This window comes from Anabrus simplex, chromosome 2 (assembly GCF_040414725.1).
Source record: "Anabrus simplex isolate iqAnaSimp1 chromosome 2, ASM4041472v1, whole genome shotgun sequence".
Taxonomy (NCBI): Eukaryota; Metazoa; Arthropoda; class Insecta; order Orthoptera; family Tettigoniidae; genus Anabrus; species Anabrus simplex.
The window spans coordinates 1,051,150,062-1,051,173,112 of record NC_090266.1 but is presented as its reverse complement, the minus strand read 5'-3'; the positions used below and the strand labels follow the sequence as shown (position 1 = coordinate 1,051,173,112).

Below are 23,051 nucleotides of genomic sequence, written 5' to 3'. Positions count from 1 at the left end.
CCTTACTGATGTGCTATTCTGAGTCATGGGAAATTTATGGTATGCTGCGAGGAAACCACCACTTCCCACCCATGCATTATGAAATAACTGACAGTGTAAATCACAATCTCTTGATTCCTTACCATAAATACAAATTTTTTAAAAAATTTACGTACAGCCGATACCACATCATGATGTAAACTATAATACATAATGAGACAGACAGAAAAAATGCAGTTCAAAACAAAGTATGAGACAAAAATTACAGAAAAAAATATAGATTCCACAATATTTTAATGAGAATAGCATTTTCAAATATATCTATTAACAATATATCCAAGCTCATTATCCAACTGCTCCTGACTCATTCACTAACTCACCTGTGGAGAACTCTATGGGAATGAAGGTAATACAAAGCTGATACCAAGTCACAAGCTATTGTTTTCACTCTTTCTTCAGGCAAGTAACCTTCAGTACCCAGTATTTCATAAAGTTCCTTGTCAGCATATTCTGTTACAACAACAATCTGTAGGACAGAGAGTTCTTATTCAAGACAAATTAAATTGAACATGTCACGAAAATATATATGCAAGAGACAGAGATAAACTAGGATCAGCAAGTTTAAACTCACCTTAAGAAAACTTCAGTTCTTAATATTTATTAGGCAGCAGATTAGTGATATTACACATGGCATCCATTTTTTTTAAAATGCAATAATAGACATCCATTATACATAAACTGACACTCTTTAAATAATGGAAAACAATGTCTTTTAGAGTTACAGTACACAGTTCAAACGCTGTGCTTGTCTATGTGTCCCCCTTTTGCTCCGATTACTCCTCGACAAACACATGGCATTCTCCTGGTGAGTTCTTTTTTCAACATCTATGTGGTTATAGTTCCCCATGCTTGCAAAAGGCACTGCCAGAGATTTTTACAACTAATGATCGAAGGGTAGTGTTTATTAAACGGCAGCTTAATTACAAGAGAGAGTATATATACACAGTTGAACCCGACTTATATGTATATCAAGGGGAAGAGAAAAAACTACTTGTAACTCAGAATTACCTAGAAATCAGACTTACGCAATACATCACATATTTACTGAAAAACCAATGGAATAGACCTACATGTGTAAATCCTTGCAAATAATAAATACATTAAGACAGAAAATATTATTTTGAACTTGGCCCGGCCTTAAAGAAATCAGATAGTTTGGCTTGTTTCACTTTTCTTGCATTAAGAATATAAACCTCCTTTAGCAAACTTGGTAATGCATTCAAAGCATTTTCACTTCAACTTTTCGCACTGATGGAACGCCTACACACTTCGATTGCACTTTAACACTTCACTCAGTTCAGGTGTCAAGATTCAAGTCGTTATCTCCATCTCCAATGTCACTATCGCTTGCAGCTGGTCCAACACCGCTGCGTTGTTGGCATACATCAGCAATAATCTCTTCATCCGGTAGTTCTCCACATACAGCCAGATTGTCATCGAAATGCACAAAAGTATCGAATTCTATTTTTTATACACCCACCATTAGCTCATTACCAGACAAAACTTCGTCCCCATAATCACATCATAATTAGAGTCAGCCTCTTTTCGTCAGACACCAGTTTTGCAGGAACGGTTGCTGATTGTGGAGGATGACACCTGCTTCCAGGCAGCCGAAATAAAGTTCATGGCTTGTAGCAAATTAATGGAGAGAGGTTCATTTCCTGCATCACTCAGTGATATTAAATGTTGAACCAGCATTTTTCTATAATGCACTTTGAAATTTGCAATGATGCCCAAATCAAGCAGTTGTAGAACGCTGGTACAGTTAGGAGGGAAAAATTCCATTTGGATATTCTCCAGAACGATTTGAGGTGGATGTACTGCACATCGATCCATAAAATGAGGGATCTTCTTCTGTTTCTTTTTCATTTTAATGTCCAGTTTTTTCAACCACTGTTCCATTGGATTCAACTTCCTTAGGTTTTGTTTTCGAACCCTTAAAACACCTCGGATTCTTCGATTTTCTTATCACAAGTGGAGGAAGTTTGTCAGATCCACCTGCATTGGTGGCGAGAAGTACTGTTACACGAATTTTATTTTTCTTCCCTCCGTGGCATGAGTCACCTTTTTCAGCTAATGTCTTATTAGGAAGGAAATTGTAGAATAGGCCGGTCTCATCACAGCTGTAGATGTTTGGAGGCTGATAATTGCTTACGATACCTGGCAGAACCTCCTCTTTCCAATGTTGCACCGTGACGTCATCTGCAGATTTTGAGTCACCGCAAATTCTTCTCCGTGTAATTCCATGACGATATTTAAATCCTTGCAACCATCCCGATGAAGCCTTGAAAGCAGCAGTGATACTCATCATTTTAGCTAAATCTATCGCCTTTGCCTTCAGCATGTCTGCACTAATTGGTAGAGCTGCAGCCCGCTTTTGCTGGAACCATGTGAAAAGTGCTTTCTCCAAATCTACGTACCATCCTTCTTGCTGACGGCTGCGCTTTGCTGATTTTGAACCCAGTTTTAAGAACTCATCCAAAATAGCGTTTCTTTTACTGATGACTGTACATAGCGTGGTATAAGCAATGCCTAAGTCTGAAGCGATTTCAGTTTTCGTTTTGTGTGGATTAGCGTCCACTTCTCGTATAACTTTTCCCTTTTCTGTTCTCCATGGCTAATCAAAAGCAACTACTGTTCAACAGTAAACATCAGATACCGGCATCGTGGACATTTTATTCTCCGTTGTTCCCACGAAAGAAATTCTCATATTCAAACAAATTTACTGTATTTTCTTTTGTTTAAGCACCGAAACCGCCCATTTTGCTTACAATGTGCCTTAATCTTCGGCGGCGTGTTAAAAACGACTAAGGTATAGGAGGAGTCTTTGTTAAGCCGCCAGTAAGTAAGGGTCAACAATGTCACTCGGCGAAACTCTCTGTTCTGTTTCAGCACCGAAACCCGATCGCTCTATTTCCGCCTACGCCGACAAAGAGGGAACTTCGTAAATACAGTAGTTTATTTTTTAAAAGCACATTCTCATTACAATTACGCAAAACTCAGTTATATTTCACTGGCACTTAATACGTATAACAGCGAATTACGTACAAACTGATTACGTATAAATAAGATTTAATTAACACGCTTTTAAATTATATTTTGCCGGGACCTAAAGGAAATTATGTACAAATACGAATTACTGACTGAGCAAATGTCATGGGATAGCGGAGCACTGATGCACAGGTGTGTTGTCTGCGCACCACACGCCCCCTGTGCCAGCGGCAGTTGTATAGGAGACCTTGTGAGCAGTGGCTGTGCATGTGACAGGTGTAACATGGAACGTCATCGTGAGCTGACACCATTCGAACGGGGCATGGTGGTCAGTGCCCGACGGATGGGAAGTGCTATTTCGGAAGTGGTGCGGGAATTTGGCTTCACACGATCAACCGTGTCCAGGGTGTATCGTAAATGGTTGAATGCGGGTGTCACTGTCCACAACAGCTGAACGACCGGCCGTCCAGCCACCCTCGATGACCGTGACCAGCGACATCTGAGACGGATTGTCAATAGTGACAGACGGGCAACCGTGCAATAAATCACGGCTCAATTCAACACAGGCCATGCTAGACACGTCTCCCAGTGGACAATCCATAGGAACATGGGTTCTATGGGGTATGGGAGCCGGCGCCGCAACGGCTGCCACTGTTAACCCAACGTCATCGGGCACGACGACGCGCATTTGTCGCCAGTCACCAGGGATGGACACTGGAACAATGGCGTAAAGTGATATGGTCGGACGAATCACGATTTCAACTGCACCATGCCAATGGAAGGCACCGTGTATGGTGTAGACCACAGAAGCGAGGATCCCACCTGCCTCGAAGGTGTGGTTCAGGGCGCTGGTGTCTCTGTTATGGTCTGGGGTGTATTTTCCTGGTATGGAATGGGCCCACTAGTTGTTCTGGAAGAGACTTTGAATGGTACGCGGTATGTTGAGCTGCTTGGGGACCATCTCCACCCATTTTTGGCCTTCTAGCGCCCAGACGGTTCTGCGGTGTTTCAAGATGATAACGCGCTGCCACATCGCTCCCATGTTGCCCGAGAATGGTTCCAGGAACATGCAGCGGAGGTCCAACGACTGCCATGGCCACCCAGGAGCCCCGATATGAACCCTATCGAGCATATCTGGGATGTCTTGGAACGCAGGCTCCGTGCCATGGGTCCTGCACCCACGGACAGACCAGCATTGGCAGCCGCTCTGCAAACGATTGGTGTCAGTTGCATCCAGAGGACAACCAGGGACTTGTCGACTCACTTCCACGGCGTCTCACTGCAGTTCGCAGGGCCAGAGGAGGCCCCACACGCTATTAGGTGACTACCCCATGACATCTGCTAAGTCAGTGTATATATATATATTGGTTAGCTACAATGTCACAATTCATAGCATCTTGTTATGGACTGTGTCACGAGAAAGAACTATGCCGTAATCCAATTGGAGTAGAGTTAGCACAGAGTTGGCGCAGAGTTAGCGTAGAGTTAGTGCAGCGCAGTAGAAGCAAAGTGAATGTGCTATGCAAGGAGAGGTGGCCACGGAGAGTACAAGACCAAGTTAACACGTGGGGAAAAAATATCCTAATAGTAGAAAGTGCGAGCCAGGGTCATCTACCTCAAAATCTGAAGGCACGTAGATCCATTTGGAATGTTCATAAATAGCGGAAGTTGGGATAATCAAAGGGATGAAGGAACATACCATATTCCATCTTAACAATATGTATTTTAACACAAGAGCAACAAATTTGAACATGAGCAAAAAGCTATCAAATTCATTCCATACCCTGTAAGTGGACAGGTAGGGTATCGAACTCTAGTTTAAAGCATTTAGTCAAATTATTGAATAACAACTGACCCAATCTCATCAAATCCACTTTCATTTGATTTGTGACAATTACACTCATTAACGAATTTCTCAACCATTAGAAAGAAAATTCAAGGAATATTTTACCAAGATAAGATGCAAAGAGATTATTCACAAGATTCTGATTCAAAGTCTAAACAGTGTGTTAAAGGAGAACCTTAACCATCGACACTACAGCATAAGTGAAATATAGAGGACTATTTGGTGGAATATGAAGCTCAGCTCCATAAAACTTTACTAAAACAGAAAGAGTTTCTTTTACTGGATTGTAAAATGTTCACGCTGTCCACTAATTATTTTTCCATTTTAAACTGCTCGTAATTACTTTAAAGTTCAAGTCTTCCATATGAATTGATGGAGATAATTACTACATACATTAATTTCTTATTAATAGACCAGGTTCAGTCCCTGAGGGTAAAATAAAGAGGCAAAAGTCTGTCAGCCCTTATATTGACTAGGTAAACAGGTTCTTGTAATTCTGCAGTGAACCTTCCAGGACAGTTCCTAGTATAGGCCACAACCGCCAACCCTCTCACCTTCTCCGTGCATCTCCTTCACCGTAACAAATCTCCCGTCCTGAGAGATGGTGTTACCGTCTAAGAGACCCACCTCCACCTTCAGGGGAGGAACGAAAAAGTAGTAGTAGCAGTAGTAGTAGTAGTAGTAGTAGTAGTAGTAGTAGTAGTTTTTTTGCTAGTTGCTTTACGTCGCACCGACACAGATAGGTCTTATGGCGACGATGGGACAGGGAAGGGCTAGGAGTGGGAAGGAAGCGGCCGTGGCCTTAATTAAGGTACAGCCCCAGCATTTGCCTGGTGTGAAAATGGGAAACCACAGAAAACCATTTTCAGGGCTGCCGACAGTGGGGTTCGAACCTACTATCTCCCGAATACTGGATACTGGCCGCACTTAAGCGACTGCAGCTATCGAGCTCGGTAGTAGTAGTAGTAGTAGTAGTAGTAGTAGTAGTAGTAGTAGTTCATCACGCCTTCCTGCATCCGTCTCCTCAGTGGTAGCATACGGGTAGACCGTGACCTCATGGACGACGAGGCAGCCGCCCAGCTCCAGTTGGAAGGTCACCTGATCTACTGGGTGGCAATGATCCGTAATGCCCAAGGACCTACCAGCCTGGTGCGGATTCTATCGAGGGACGTCGCCACACTAGACGCCTTACTGAGGAATCGGAATGGAACGATGATTTATGACCAGCGTCACAGGGTGGAGACATCTCAATCTGCCGCTCCACAGAAATTCCGCTATGTGCACTGCCAGCGGTACGACCATCCACCCGGCAGCCCATGAGTCCAGGCAGAGGTATGTGGTATCTGCACAAGACCAGAGCATCCTACTAACCACTGTAATAACAAATCTGCTTCCAATTGTATTAATTGTAACTTACCTCATCCCGCATTCAATTTCAAATGTAAACTGAAATCATCCCTGAACCCACACAACTTGAAACAGTAGTACCAGTCACATCCCAGAATCTCCCCACCTCCGCACCTTCCTCATCCTCCCTTCCCCTAGTTCTGAAATTATCATTAGCTTTATTACCCATGATACTTCAGAACATCCATTCTTTTCACCGCCCCCATATCCTGTCCCAAGCGCAACTAGCTGCCCGAATAGTTCTCAATACGTATGTTGAAGTGACGTACTCAGGGAATAGAATGCATTTTGTATTCTTTCCCCTAAATACGATCCCATTCGTGTATTAAATTTATGAAAATTTCTTATGTAAACATTGTTCTCTTAATGCTGATCAGGGACTATTCGACATTTATTTATCCTAGTATGCTCTGGACAAGAAAATTAAACCTCAAAATTCAGATCTTTCAATCTCTATAGAGGTGACCACCCCAACGAAGCACGGTTACTTCACAGAAGAACAACACTTTTTTCAATTTACTCCAGTTTTAATGAATATCTCATATTAGAAATTATTACACCCCTAAAATCAATTGTTATTGCAACTATATATTTATCAGACAAACCAGTCCCTACTGACTTTATGAAATATATTGATTCCACATTTCCTGATTACATAATTCTTGCAGACATTAGTGTAAATTTATACACTGTTACACAGACCAATACTTTTAAAGATCTATGTAATCATCTACAGGTTATACGACTTCCCTTTCCTTTCCACACACTACCCATGTCCAACTCTACCCCAGACGTTTTAATTCTATCACCATCCCTTGCCAACTCACCCACCATTCAAAAAGCAAGTCATGTTGGAATTGATCATGCTCCCGCCCTCATCACCCACCCTGGAATACTTCCGCACAGACATCAACCACCTCCTGCACCCCCGCCTTCCCGACGTTTTCCTGATACAAATTAGAACAGTTATCGTAATACAATTAATGAATTATTCAAAGACACTTCTCCCCTCCATAATCAACCTCAATACTGCCATCACCATGGTCGAACAGGCTATTTTCACTGCAGATAGACTCCACATTCCCTGCCACTTGTATCACCCTACTAAACCTCCAATTCAACCTAAAGCACTACACCTTCTCCAGTTAGCGCATGATTATTATCACTCATATACAAGAACTAGAAACCCAGTAATCTTGCAACAACACCAACACACTTTATTACACGCTCGCTCCTATATTAAAGCAATAAAATATAAATTTTGTATGAACAGCTGTGATGAGCTAGCAGACCAACATGACACTTAAACAATTCTGGAAAACTTTACACCGACTGACTAAACAAATAAACCTCTTCCTCGCTATCCAATCTTCAATCCTCCCAATCACCCAACTAATGACAAAGAAAAATCTGACTTATTTGCCAACTACTACAACAGTTTTCTCCCCATCTCCCAGTCTCAATAATATTATCATCCTAATGAACATGTCATTAACACACTTGCAAACCCAGAATGTCCTGAACTTAAACCCCAAGTCGATTATTCCCATTCTGTAAATGCTATTATGCCTTGAGAAATATCCCAATTTTTGAAACATAGGAAAAATACCTGCCCTGGCCCCAATCAAATTTCCTACCAACATATCCAAGAAGCCCCTCCAATCCTTATTGCCTTTCTAAGTGCAAAATATACAATCATACTATATACTGGATTCTACCCTGGACATTGGGGAAAATCCAATATCCTCCTTTTCCTTAAACCTAATCCATTCCTATAGACCCATCAGTCTCAATTCTTATTTCTGAATTATCTAAGATCCTAGAAGGAATAACAAGTAAAAAAAAAACTCAATTCCCTATGACTCCTAGCCCATTCCCAAACCATATTCCACCCCTATCATTCCATTCACGCCCGACTCGTTGGCTGAACGGTCAGCGTACTGGCCTTCGGTTCAGAGGGTCCCGGGTTTGATTTCCGGCCGGGTCGGGGATTTTAACCTTAATTGGTTAATTCCAATGGCACGGGGGCTGGGTGTATATGTTGTCTTCATCATCATTTCATCCTCATCATGACGCGCAGGTTGCCTACGGGAGTCAAATGGAAAGACCTGCACCTGGCGAGCCAAACCCGTCCTGGGATATCCCGGCACTAAAAGCCATACGACATTTCATTCCATTCACGATAACATCTTTCGTATCCCAGCTTCCCACACTGCCTACCTCCGTCCTAGAAAAACTGAAATGCGGATGGAGTATTCACACAAGGACTGAAATTGTAGAATAAGACAGAGTTTCTTTAACAGTTTATCACGATCACATTATGAGTTCTGCACAGGGTACAGCAGTTAAAACCACATTCACCAGCAACTAATATTCTACCTCTGTGATAATACTCACAGCATTTGAAGGGAACATAAAGGGAATACTATATTTATTATTGATTGATTGATTGATTGATTGATTGATTGATTATTTGCAGTATAACTTACGTAGATATTCATTTCATGAACATTCCCAATACTTGTACCAAACAATCGAGCTCATGGGGGGGAGGAAAATGACGGCAAAGAAATTACGCTCGCGGAAGAGGAAATGATGGTAAATAAACTACATTTTCATAAAGTAGAAGGAATAGATGAAATTAGACCTTAAATGGTAGAAACAGTGGCAAGGTACGGATGAAATTGCTTCAGACAGTAACAGATTTAGCATGGAATGTGAGTAAGGTAACTTCCGATTGGAAGAAAGTAGTAATTGTTTGTTGTTTTAACATCGCACCGACTCAGACAGGTCTTATGGGGGATGATGGGATAGGACAGGGATAGGACTGGAATGGAAGAGGCTGTGGCCTTAAGGTACATTGGCTGGTGTAAAAATGGGAAACCACGGAAAACTATCTTCAGGGCTGACGACAGTGGGGTTTGAACCTACTATCTCCCAAATGCAAGCTAACAGGTACATGCCTTGGACCATGCAGTCGACTCGCTTGGTAAAGCAATAAGTGCACATACCTATATATAAGAGAACAGGAAGAATTGCAACAACTATCAAGGTGTTTCGTTGATCAGTACCCAGGCAAGGTGATCACAGGCATTTTGGAAAAGAGGGTGCAATCAATGGTAAAGAGTAAGTTGGATGAAAACCAGTGTAGTTTCAGACCACAGGACCAGACTATCACTTTGTGTCAAGTAATAGCAAAATGCGATATGAGGAATATAACGCTCTGTTCACGTTTCGTAGATATACTGTAGAGAAGGCATATAACAAAGTACCAAGGGTAAAAATGTTAGCTGAAAAGAGGGATTTTGGGTTATTTAGCATATAGCACATATAGAACTACACACAGAATTAGAAAATAAAAGTATAATGTATGCACAATATACACAGCAGTGAGGTGTCAATACCCTTGCCAACAGAGATATTAAATACCACAACTTTAAAGTTGAACAACAAGTTCATCCAGCCACTGGGTTAACGATGGTAGCATTTGTACAAGATCAGCTAGCAGTACTTGGTATGACCTATCTGTGTCAGTGCGACGTAAAGCAAATGATAGTGCGATAGTATACCTGAACTTGGTGTTCAGGGATTATGATATTTTGGTATGTAAACCCTTGGTTAGATGGTATGCCATTTCGATTTTATTCATGTGTGACATGAAGACTGCTTTCTCAGACAGAGTTCTAACCACTAACCTAGATACTATATTTAAACATTCCTACCTGCTTGGTTTTTCCCTGGTCCACATCTAGCTCTTATGGTGCCAGCTTTATGTTTGTTGTAAACTGATTTTCCTCAAAGGAGATCTGAAGACCTGCTTTTGCTGCCTACTTTGTTTTGAAGTGGAGGGGAAAGGGAGTGAAGAGGATGAGTAGAGGGAGGGTACACCCTATACTGAAGTGGAGAAGGGGAGGCAAGAAATGGATTAAGAGTGATTGTTAACAAAACCCTGGGTGAAAATATGGATAGGGTAGGCTACATTAGTGATACAATAATCAGAGTACAACTGAGGATGGAAGAAGGAGTGAAAGATTTCATCCAATACCAATATAGATGGTCTGTTATTGGACATTATAAATTTACCAGCTTACTCATTCCTGGTTGCCAGCATTTCAGCCCAGTGTGCTAAGTTGGGCTCATCAGTTAGTAAATAGCACACCGACCAAGACACATGGCTAGTACAAACCGTGGAGACCACTGCGTAGGTTACTTGGAGCCACCGGCAGTGCCAATGCACTATGAGAGACTTGGTCCCATTACCAAAAATTGTTGCCTGCCTGGCCATCAGATGATGTAGATGTTGATTCCCATAGGGAACCTGAAATATTTTTCCCGAATGAGTAAATTTATAATACCAATATAAATGGTCCGTTATTGGACATCATAAATTTTCCAGGAATGAGTTAGCTTGTATTGAACAGGTAAGGTAAGGTAAGGTAAGGGTTATTCTGCCCGAAGGCAGGTCCGAACCTCCGCAGAGGTGTTCCTGAGCCAGAGTTTACGTGCGGTAGGGTGGCCAGTTCCTTTCCGCTCCTCCATTCCCTTACCCCCACCAACAGCGCGTGGCAACCCATCCAACTCCTGACCACGCCCAATGTTGCTTAACTTCGGAGATCTCACGGGATCCGGTGTTTCAACATGGCTACGGATCAGGAGGATCAAATAAATACATATATCATTGTAAGAGTATGTTTTTCCAGCATGGCAGGCAGACATTTTGGTGAGATATTAGAACCAATGACTCAAGATGAATTAATCACATTCTTTGACTCAATTAAGGATAAACAGGCAGCTGATTCAAACTGATTGTGAGCAATTCAATGTCGTTTTAAACAGATGGTGGTCATGATTCTGACCACCTAATTTCTACATTTATTTTTAAAGCCTAACATGTTATTTCCTGTCAATGCTCTTTTTCTACTGCAAACTAGACCCATCTGTGAATATTAAAACAAACAAAAAAGGTTTCTGAAAAGAAAGAGTTATTTTGTCCCATAAAGGATTAAAGAGAATTAAGTCACAGACTTTTGTTGCCTTGCATATTACTAGATGTTAATTCTTCTACAGCCTTGCATTGAAAATACTGTAATATGCATTAATGGCCACTATACATTTATACGTCATAAAACCTTCTACTTATTAAACTTGTGATTCATTGTTAAAGAGAAAAATGTCATCCTAATTTCCTTTTCAACTTCAAGGAGGATAAAGCCAAACGAATACCCCTCCCTAGAGTAATATTATCATGGTGAGTAAAGCTTACACAGGACAGGAAAAAATCTTTACAATTAGATAAGAAAACCTTTTTCTTTACCTCGATACAGGAAAAATTGACTTAGTGCCTATTAACGACTGATTAAATTTATGTATTGAAGATTACTATTAATACTTACTGTTAACTTTGAACATATTTAACTTGTGAATATTTTCAATTTTTTTTAATTATTATTCATTTTTTGTAGTGCAGGTCCCTAGGCTGGAGCCTAGTCAGCCTACTGCCAAATCCTATCCTCCGATGCACTCATGTAACCTGTTCCTAGAAGTGTCATGGTAATGCATGGAAGTAGCCAGTGTTGTTGAAGTAATGATACGTCATACGGATTGCAAGAATGTACTGCAATAGTGAAACCAAACGTGCAGACAAGCTCCATCAATCAGCTTCCTCACCATGGACAGTCATCCAAGAGAAGCAATAGAAGTTGGAGAAAAAGTGGTGTACAACATGTTCCTTGTGTAATCCCAAGACGAAGAGAGACCCTCATGTATGTCTTCTGTTACTGATGATGTGTACATGCATTGAGCACAGTTCCTCAAAATTCTCAGGCTGAAAATAGCACAGATCTGTATGGACATACAGTATCCTGATCTTTTTCATTCCTATCTATCCTCCTCCTCCTCCTTCTTCTACTGCTTTTCCCACACTCTGGTGGGATCACTGGGATGAACTGTATTACTGATGTAGACTTGGGCCTGTATGGGATTCTCTCTCTTGCTATTTGCTTCACGTCGCACCGACATAGATAGGTCTTATGGTGACGATGGGACACGCAAGGCCTAGGAATGGGAAGGAAGCGGCTGTGGCCTTAATTAAGGTATAGCCCCAGCATTTGTCTGGTGTGAAAGTGGGAAACCACGGAAAACCATCTTCAGGGCTGCCGGCAGTGGGGTTTGAACCCATTATCTCCTGGATGCAAGCTCAAAGCTAGGAGTCCTCATTATAACCACATGACATACCACACAACACTATCAACCACCATAGAAACATGCAGTAGTGAATATATCCCTCCACAAAGAGTTGGCATCAGGAAGGTTATCCAGCTATAAAACAGGCCCAAGTCTACATGTGTAACACAGTTCACACCCGTGACCCCACCAGGATGTGGGAAAAGTATCCTCTCTAAATGTGATTACCATACTAACTCATTTCTGGATAATGTAGGTAGGTTCAAACCTCACTCTTGTCAGCTCTCAAGATAGTGTTCTGTGATTTCCGTAAGACCTTAGCTTAAGCATCAGCTGCTTCCTTCCTTGTCCTAGCCTTCCTGATCTCAGTGTCAATGTGCCAGTGCAATAGGAGAAACCCTCACTTTTCTCTTTCATATGTAATAGTCCCATGTCCCCTGGAAAAGGTAGTACCGGCAAGCTACCACAAGTGTCGAATAAAACAGCAACATGCAGCTTTTTTTGTGCATTACTCTGTAATAACATATATGGGAAGAAAATTTCCCACTGTCATCATTTCCTTCAGCTGAAACTGCTTCTTCTAGAAACTGCTCTAAGTCTTGTTCTTTATTTCCTGTCTGTGGAGCAAACCCTTGAAAAAAATCTTTGTTCTTTACTTCAGATGAATTGTCAGTATAATGATCCTGTTATTTACATACTTTGTATCTTCCATATGTATGGTCTTCCTACCTAACCCAATTCTCATTTTCAGTCTTCTGAAAGAGCCTATACCCAACTTTCAGCAGCCTTTCTAGTCTTCCCTTCCACTTGGTCATACAGCCCAAGAATGGCTAAGACATTCTCTTTCAAGAATTTGATCTGCTCTTTGGTCTTCTTTTTAATATCAAGAGGTTGACTGCCCCCCAATGTAACAGTGCCCATCTGGATGTGGTTTGATACTTGTTGCATATCAGTGGCGTATACTGAGAGCTACCAAGGCTACCGGTGAAGCCCAAACCTCAAATGAGAACGATGGAAATCTAAAGCACATTATAATGTAGGCATCTGACACATTTTTCCATTTACATAACTTGAAATCAATGAGATAAAACGTTGCACGATTTCTGAGAGCAAGGCACCGGAGACTGATCTTGCCACCTAGGCTCTGTGTTCCTCTCACCTTGTACCACCTGGAGCTGCTTGCTGCTGTATGTCCGACAGATGCGGGCACCTGGGGTATAGGTGTGCTAGGCTTCGCTCCGTCAGATTGCCACTGCTAATGAATAACCATGTGTTCCTCATAGTATAAATTCGTCACCTCATATTTCTAACTTAATTATGTAGATAACAGAGTGCTGGTATTTCACTCCTATTTACTTCTGCATCCTTGTAGGACGACACTCCAGAACTGCTGTTATATGAGTAGTTTTCTTGTTATAGGTAGATCCAAAAATGAAGTGCAATCATTCAGGTTTAGTGTTCTCTTTCCTTGGTTGGAATCATGGGTCATACACCATCACTCATCTCCCGATGAAGCTAATAAACCAGTGAACGATGGGTACGACCGCTGGAAATGATGTAAAATTCTTTTTTTATTTAATAATAATAATAATAATAATAATAATAATAATAATAATAATAATAATAATAATAATAATAATAATAATAATAATAATAATAATGACAAGACACATGTTGAATTCTACAAGGCCCTTCTAGAATATTCTGGTACCGATCCCACACAAAGACCCATACTGCCAAGGCAGCAATCATCCAAAAAGTTTGCAAAAATCATTGAAGATCTTAATTCGAAAGTCTTGCCAGAATATCTGAAAGAACATCAGACGTTCCCTGAAGTACATACTGCAATATACTGTGCAGCACTTGCCGCAGTACGACTGAACAATGGAAAGCCATTTTTGCCTAACAATAAGTCTGTCAAGAAAAAATTGAGAGAACCACCTTGGGCACCTTGCCTGAAAGAACGCATCATCCAAATCCGCCAGGACGTAAATCGCCTGCAGCAATATGAGAATGGAGTCAGAGGGAAATGCCTAAATAACAAAATTATTCGAATTCTGAAAATCAGTTCAAGGCAGAGTCTGGAGGAACCTGGAAGCATAGTACTACAAGAAACCCTCGAAACCATGAAGCAAAAGTTGGCCGCATTATCCAAGCGCCTCAAAAGATACCAAAACACCACAGAGAGAAAATCACAGAACGCAATGTTCGAAAGAAATGAGAAACAGTTCTACAACAATCTGAACAAGAGAACACAAGATGCAGCTCAAGATGGAAATACGCCCAGCGAAGAAAAAATTCACAGCTACTGGTCGGGAGTATGGTCGAACCCAATAGAGCACAATGCGGAAGCCCATTGGATCAGTGAACTGAAAGATAGAAGTAATGAAGTGAAGCATATGGCAACCAAGGCTGTTGAGATCGGAGAAATACAACAGAGCATCAAGAAACTGCAGAACTGGAAGGCCCCAGGCATTGATCGTATACACAATTATTACTACAAGAAATTTACATGTACTCATTTCCTTCTGACTCAACATTTCCAGAAATTCTTAGACAACCCGGCAACATTCCCAGCTTTCCTGTGCACTGGCATTGCATATCTGAAACCAAAGGATGAAAATCTGCAAAATCCAGCGAAGTATCGGCCTATAACATGTCTATCTACTCTATATAAGATATTTACATCTATAATAGCCAACAGAATTCTGAAACACTGCGAGGAAAACCACATCATTGCCGAGGAGCAAAAGGGTTGCAAGAAGAATACCAAGGGGTGCAAGGAGCAACTGATTATCGACACTGTGGTCCTGGAACAAGCACACCATAAATCCAGGAACCTATACACGTGCTTCATTGACTACCAAAAGGCCTTTGATTCAGTACCACACACTTGGCTCATACATGTTCTGGAACTATATAAAGTTGACCCCTCAATCATTCACTTCCTTAAGACGGTAATGGCAGACTGGAACACCTCACTTCACGTTTCTCTAAGAAACTACAGTGTTGCAACAAGACCCATACCAATACGACGAGGGATCTTCCAAGGGGACTCACTGAGTCCATTATGGTTCTGCATGGCATTAAATCCACTATCCTACCTACTGAACACAAGTGGGTATGGATTTAGCATTAAGAATAAGCGAGAAGAGCTATTCAAAATCAGCCACCTACTCTATATGGATGACATTAAACTGTATGCCTCTACCAAACCCCATCTCCAACATCTCTTCTCAATTACCAAGACGTTTTCTTCAGATATAGGCATGCGGTTTGGATTGGACAAATGCAGAACCCAAACTGTCATCAGAGGATCCTACTCAGCACAAGGGACACCTCTGAGTTTAAGAGACGAATCCATACAACAGCTGGAGGAAGAAGAAATGTACAAATACCTCGGTTTTCATCAGAGCACTCGTATGAAACACCCCGACATCAAGAGAAATGTCACGCAGCAATATATAACGCGTCTCAACAAGGTACTATCATCAAAACTGACAGCTAAACATCTTACCAAAGCAGTCAATACGTACGCCGTACCACTGCTCACATACTCCTTTGGTATCATAAAATGGACCCAAACAGAACTTCAGCAGTTACAAACGAAAACAGCAGTTTCACTCACCCGGTACCATATGCACCATCCTAAACCTGCAACCGAACGTCTTACACTCCCGAGATCAGAAGGTGGTAGGGGCTTCTTATCCATTGTCAATTTACATAGCAATCTGATATCAAGTCTAAGAGAATATTTCCACTCGAGATCTGATACATCGTGTCTTCATCATTCTGTTTGCAGAGCCGATATAAACTATACACCTCTCAATCTGTCGTCGCCAGAAATGCCTGTTTCTACCCCACCTACAAAAGAGATGAATATGGCCATGTGGAAGCAAAAACCTCTTCACGGGAAATACCCCCACGAACTGGATCAACCTCATATCGACAAATCTGCGTCGCACGCTTGGTTGACCTACTCCGGTCTTTTCCCAGAAACAGAAGGATTTGTTCTGGCCATCCAAGATCAAGTAATTGCTACACGGAACTACCGTAGATTTATCATGAAGGATCCAACAGTTGTCTCAGACAACTGCCGCCGCTGTTCCAGAACTACAGAGAGCATACAGCACGTCATCTCTGGTTGCCCACACTTGGCCAACACCGATTATAAGCACCGACATGATCAGGTAGCAAAAATCATTCACCTGAAACTTTCTGTAAAATGTGGATTTCTTCAGTCATCAACTGCATATTGGAAATATACACCTCCACCCATTCTCGAAAACTCTTCATATAAACTACTATGGGACCGAGAAGTCATAACCGATGTCATGCTCAGCAACAAGAGGCCAGATATTATTCTAATCGATAAATCAAAAAGATCCGCATCCCTTATAGAAATTGCTTGTCCAAATACCTCCAATCTGCAAACAACAATAGCCACAAAGATATCAAAATACACAGAACTGGCAATAGAAATACAACGCCTGTGGAAACTAGAATCAGTCACCACAGTTCCAATAGTAATATCATGTACCGGTGTTATTCCAAAATGATTGCACAGCTCTCTGGCCGCATTAAACCTGCATCATCACACATACGTAGAACTACAGAAAGCCACCCTCCTGAGCACCTGCCACATTGTGAGAAAGTTCCTAGGAACGACTTTTCCTCTGACTCACGCCAAACAGCATGAAGTTCCAGGTCGCAATTCCAGTAATACTGAAGAACAGATTCCCAAAACGGGGACATAAGAAGTCTGAAGTTGTTTGTATTTATTGTATAAATGTATATGTTGTAATTATTTCTGTTGTAAATATTTGTACATATATGTACCTGTAGTTTCATAATCAAGAGGGTGACTCCTTGCTTAGGCCGAGTCAGCCCATTATGTTACCGGCACGAGCCGAGCCTTCCTAAATTGATACAAATAATAATAATAATAATGGTGCATGGCATCTCTGACGTAAGATGAAGATGAAATGAACGGTGAAAACGTCATAAAAACCCTCTCCCCAACCACGGAGAATTAACACTATGAGGGGGTTGATTGTGAGAATTGAACTGGGCCATCCACAAGCATTCTATCCATTTAGTCACAAAACCGGACTTCAATTTGCTAAACCTTAGGCTACCATCTCCACCAATGAGGTGTTGAGTATTTATAGTAGCAGAAGCCAGGGCAGTAGCTTATGAAGCATCCTTGACAACATAGAAGGTTTCTCCATTTAGTAATGGCGATTAGGGATTAGAAGTGGCGGAGGGGGCAAAAAATGTAGACAAGAAAAAGTACCCGGGTTTGCAGGATATAATGGGCGGAGGCGGTTGGGGGGGGGGGGGGGGGGTGCAGGCCTGTATCTAAAGTGAAAAAAGCTACAAAATGCTAAGTTTTTAATGCTCTCAGAGTGAATTTTGATAGAGACATAAATGTTGGCAGTCTACCAACTTGAGTGTGGCAATAATAGTTTTTGAGATTTTGATTCCATACTATACAATAAAACTTTCACCAAACAAACATCTATTTTTTTCAAGTTGCTTGACGTCGCACTGACACAGGTAGCTCTTATGGTAACGATGGGCAAGGAAAGGGTTAGGAGTGGAAGGAAGTGGCAGTGGCCTTAATTAAGGTATAGTACCAACATTTGTCTGGTGTGAAAATGGGAAACTACAGAAAACCATCTTCAGGGCTGCCAACAGTGGGGTTCGAACCCACTATCACCCGAATACTTGATATTGGCCGCACTTAAGCGACTGCAGCTAGAGATCAGGCCGGCTAGGAAGACGCCTGGTTGCGCATGCGCACTTCGGACCATCCAGCATAGCGCATCCCCTCCTAACAGAGCTCCGTGTTACAAGGACACTTCAGTCCATAAGTTTACAATCAGCTGTTAAGCGCTGCTTTCTAATTTCTCGTTGTCTTGAAACTGTAGTTAATGGTGTACGTTAGGCCTATCTGTGATAGTATGGAAGGCGTTAAATGTAGCCTGCATCGTAAGGTGCTAAAGAGTCAGACTCTTGCAGCAATCTTGAACGATATACACCTTACAGAAAGGAAGGCAATGGAAGAAAAGTTAGTGAGATATTGTAAGAAAGTGCAGGAAAGAGTAGCAGCAGCTGTTGGAGTGTCAGAAATTTCTGTAGCACGGATTAAGAGTGAAAAACGAAATGCGATATAATTAGGAAAACCTATGGATAGTTTGTTTGAAACACCAAACAAAAGAAGAATGCGCACAAACAATGTTACTGGACTGGATGACTTTGATGAAGGAGTCGTAAGACATATTGTTAACAATGTTTATTTAGTTGAAAAATGTTTACCTACAGTTTCAAGAATTCGTGCAAAGTCAGAGAAAGACTTAAAGTTCAAAGGATCCAATACTATTGTCAAGCAAATACTTCGATCATTAGGACATCGTTGGAAAAAATCTGACACTAACAAGCATATCCTAATGGAAAAGTATGACATAAAATACAAAAGATTTGTTTATTTGAAAAAAAAAAAAAAATACTCAGTACCAGGCAGAGGATAGGCCTATAGTGTACATGGATGAAACTTATATCCATACGTCCCATGAATCCAGCAAAGGATGGTCTGATAATTCAATATACGGTATATCACCTCCCATATCAAAAGGAACAATACTTATTGTTGTACATACTGGTGGGGAAATGGGTTTCATCGAGAACTGTCTGCTAATCTGGAAGTCTGGCAGCAAGACTGGCGACTACATGGTGACATGAATTGTGACAATTATTTTAATTGGGTGAAAGATATGCTTATTCCTGACCTTCCACCTCGCAGTGTTCTCATGACTGACAATGCATCATATCACAACAAGGAAGCAGATCGTGCTCCAACCTCTAGCTCACAGGAAGTGACAATGATCTCCTGGCTAGCGAATAGGAACATTCCACACCGTGAGATGATGTACAAACACAAGCTTTATGAGCTTATCAAATAGCACAAGCCAGCACACAAAACCTACGTCCTAGATGAAGTCATGGAACAGTACGGTCAGTCGGTCCTTCGAATGCCCCCTTATCACCCTGAAAGACTTCATGAGGGATGAGGAACCTCTTGAAGACATTATAGAGTCCTTTGTGATCCAGCTGGGAACCGACAACAGAAGTGATGAAGAAGGACTCAGTGGAATTGAAGAGCTGTAGAGGACAGTACGAAACAAGTATGTGCTCATTTTGTGAATATAGTGTCATTATTTTATTATTTCTTATTTCAAGTGTCATTTACGTTATCTTTGTATACATACGTTGTTGCCTTTTACTCAGCATATGCAGACCCTTTACTGTATTTCTTTTTATGAATTATATTTTGTTTTTGTACCTGAAAACCATTATATCGTTATATGTATGTTGTGTTATTAAGTCACATTTCTTATTTTACAAGAGAGCAAGAAAATCTCGGCATTAAGGAGCTAGGGACATACAATCACATAGTCTTTCTCACCTTGTAGCAAAAGTTATTATTATCAACTTATTTTACATGACATGGCTCAAGTTATGAAGCCCGCTGTTATGCCAAACCATATTCTACACTGTACGTCTACAGTATCGTAAAGTTAATTCTACATCTAATTATAATTTAAAACAATGGCTATGCAAATTGATACACGGAAACATTTTGACAACTACTGTAATAAGAGGTTAAATTATGTTCTAACTCCTTAAATCTATCTATCATCTGTAATACTTCTAAATAAATTTGTTTTGGCTAGGTATGTCTGTAATTTACAGCTGGAAGGGAATTCCACTAACTGAAAATCTGCGGAGTGTTACATGTCAGTTATGACAAATATTTCGGGTCAACTGTGCGTCGCCACAACACAGAGCGAGAAGGGGAAGTCAGTGTTCTTGCTCTCACGAGTCTGCTTTCTCACTCGCACACTTCCCCTCACCGGCTGTCTTCCTAGCTGGCCCAATCTCAAGCTCGGTCGGGAACTATATTACAACTGTATTACAATTAAATAAAAGTACGGGGTGATTACAATTAAAAATCATTCAGCATTTGACTATGCTAAGAAACTAACAGACACTAAAGAGACTGCCAGACCGACAAATGCGCGTGGCAAGCAGGTGAATCATACCTCATGTACATGACCTGGCAAAAAATATATACCCCTACCACCCTTCCTCATAGCATATGCAAAGTCTCCACTACTTCATGCGGCGCTATACAAATCGGTTAGCCACAACGAACGACATTTGGTGCATACTTCCGCTAATAATTTTGTTAATAATTGAAGAACATAAAGGAAATAATTAGCTGATAAGACATCAAGGCTTGTACAAATTGCTTGTTTTAATCATTTATAAATTTCCTAGTTTTAGCCAGATAAAATGGAATAAAAATGTAATGTTTTCTCCACAAAGTGAGAGGGCAACTGCCCCCGTCGCCCCCCTTCATTAGCTATTGGCTACATCTAAAAATGCTTAAGGATTTACGTTCACTAAACCAACCATTGGAAAAGGGTAACCTAAGTCTAGTGATAGCCCATGTCTTGATCCCAGCATACGCCACTGTTGCATATAATGAAAACAAACTTACCTCATTTTCAGTTTCAAAGGAGTCAAGCATGTGAATGATGTTAGGGTGATTTAAGTGTCGCTGGATTTCACACTCTTGCCTGAGGCTTCGGAGCTCCTTCTCTGACCTCCCTCTCTGCACATAAGAAACAACAATTTCACAGGTAAGTACACTATACTAAAGACACTATTTTTTTTTCTATTTTGCTTAACGTCGCACCGACACAGATAGGTCTAATGGCGACGATGGGATAGGAAAGGCCTAGGAGTGGGAAGGAAGTGGCCATGGCCTTCATTAAGGTACAGCCCCAGCATTTGCCTAGTGTGAAAATGGAAAACCACGGAAAACTATATTCAGGGCTGCCGAGAGTGAGGTTCAAACCCACTATCTCCTGGATGCAAGCTCGCAGCTGCACGCCCCTAACCGCATGGCCAACTAGTCCGGAACATTCATATTTGTAGGACAGGTAAAAATGGCTAAATGTTATCATTGAGGGCTTTAGTTCAGAGGAACCCAGGTCTAATTCCCAGGAGGATCACGGATTTTAATCGGGTCTGGTTAATTCCCCTGACTCTGAGACTGGGTGTTCTTGTTCGTCCTAGGACACTCCTCTTCATAACCACGCCACACTATCAACCACCATAGAAACACGCAGTAGTGAATACATCCCTCCACGAAGGTTTGGCATCAGGAAGGGCGTCTGGCCGTCAAACAGGCCCAAGTCTACACGTGTAACATGGTTCACACCCATGACCCCACCATGGTGTGGGAAAAGCAGGAGGAGGAGGAGGAGGATACAGTAGGTAGGAATGAAAAGATTAGAAAAGCCCTTTGTGCAATTCTCTTACACACTACACACCACTTAAAGGCCCAGTAAACTCATCAAAATCATGTTTTTGTTGATAATTAATTCACTTAGAATTTGTATAGAAGAGTGGAATGCAAAAATTGTATCTTAAAAATCTCCATTAGCTTGCGAGATGTGAAGATCCTAAGTTTTAGGTAGAAGACAGCATGACGGCACTGTTGCCTTACAACGGATATCGCGCACCACTTCCATCTGTCAACGAGTGTTTCTCAGTGTCAGCACACTGTTCCGAATTAATAATCGTGTCCAGAAAAGTGAAGCCTTCCCCTCCCCACTCCCAATTACCTACTCTGGCCAGGCCTACACGCTTTAGTTTACATCTCCTCTCCGCATGGTAAACTACACAGCACGCCGAGCAAGGTGAGCCTCTACATATAACCACACAGGTCATTCTTTTGCCTTGGCTCATTAAGCCCTTACATCTAAACTAATCTAAACTAAGTCTTTTCTTTTATTCTTCAGGCTTCACAATTCCATGTTGGACTGAGAAACCTTAGCCTACAGTTCAACTACATACCACCTAATTACGTACCTGTAACAAAAGTATTGGAAGACGTTGCTGAGTACAACAACAGCACTGCTATTTTGTCCTTAAGAGACACCACACAGAGGAGTAGTTTTATGTGTCCAACAAGATTTTAATGTGTACACCAAGTTTTTATCACATCCTTAACCTAGCACTTGATGAAAGTGCCTCATCCAAAGAAGACTACTGCACGATTAACGTGTTGTAAAAATACATCACCACACTTGAATGTATGACATTCTACACAAGAACTTTACATGTGCATACGCGTTGCAAAAACACGCCAAATCTATATATATAAAAGAACATGTCCTGACTGACCGATTCATCATCGCCGAGTCAAAACTAGTGGACATAACGAAATGAAATTTGGAGGACACATTTATATTACAATGTAGGTGCTCGCTAAGGGAGGATTTTTGGATATTCCGTCGCTAAGTGCGTAAAAAGGGGGATGATTTTTTAAAATGAGTGTATCAATATCTCAAAACTTTAAAAGTTCACAGATGTAAAAACTGATATTTAGAATCTCCTTTAAAAATAAACATGTATTTTTTGTTTTCAGAAAATCCCAATAGGAGGGGTGAAAAGGTGAGAAACAGGCTGAATGCCTTTAATGAGGATCCTTATATCTCAGGAACTGAAG

At 41.3% G+C, this 23,051-nt stretch overlaps 1 protein-coding gene across 4 annotated transcripts in view; it reads right to left on the bottom strand.

Moving 5' to 3' along the window:
- Positions 1-23,051, bottom strand: part of fu (STKc_STK36 domain-containing protein fused) — a 197,196-nt gene that overhangs the window by 149,844 nt on the left and 24,301 nt on the right. For all 4 annotated transcript variants that reach the window (XM_067141970.2, XM_067141971.2, XM_067141974.2 and 1 more), the window contains exons 2-3: positions 21,033-21,146; positions 360-505 (exon numbers count right to left, since the gene is read on the bottom strand). In XM_067141970.2, coding sequence (XP_066998071.2) covers positions 360-505; positions 21,033-21,146 — 260 coding nt within the window. The remainder of the gene's footprint in view (positions 1-359; positions 506-21,032; positions 21,147-23,051) is intronic.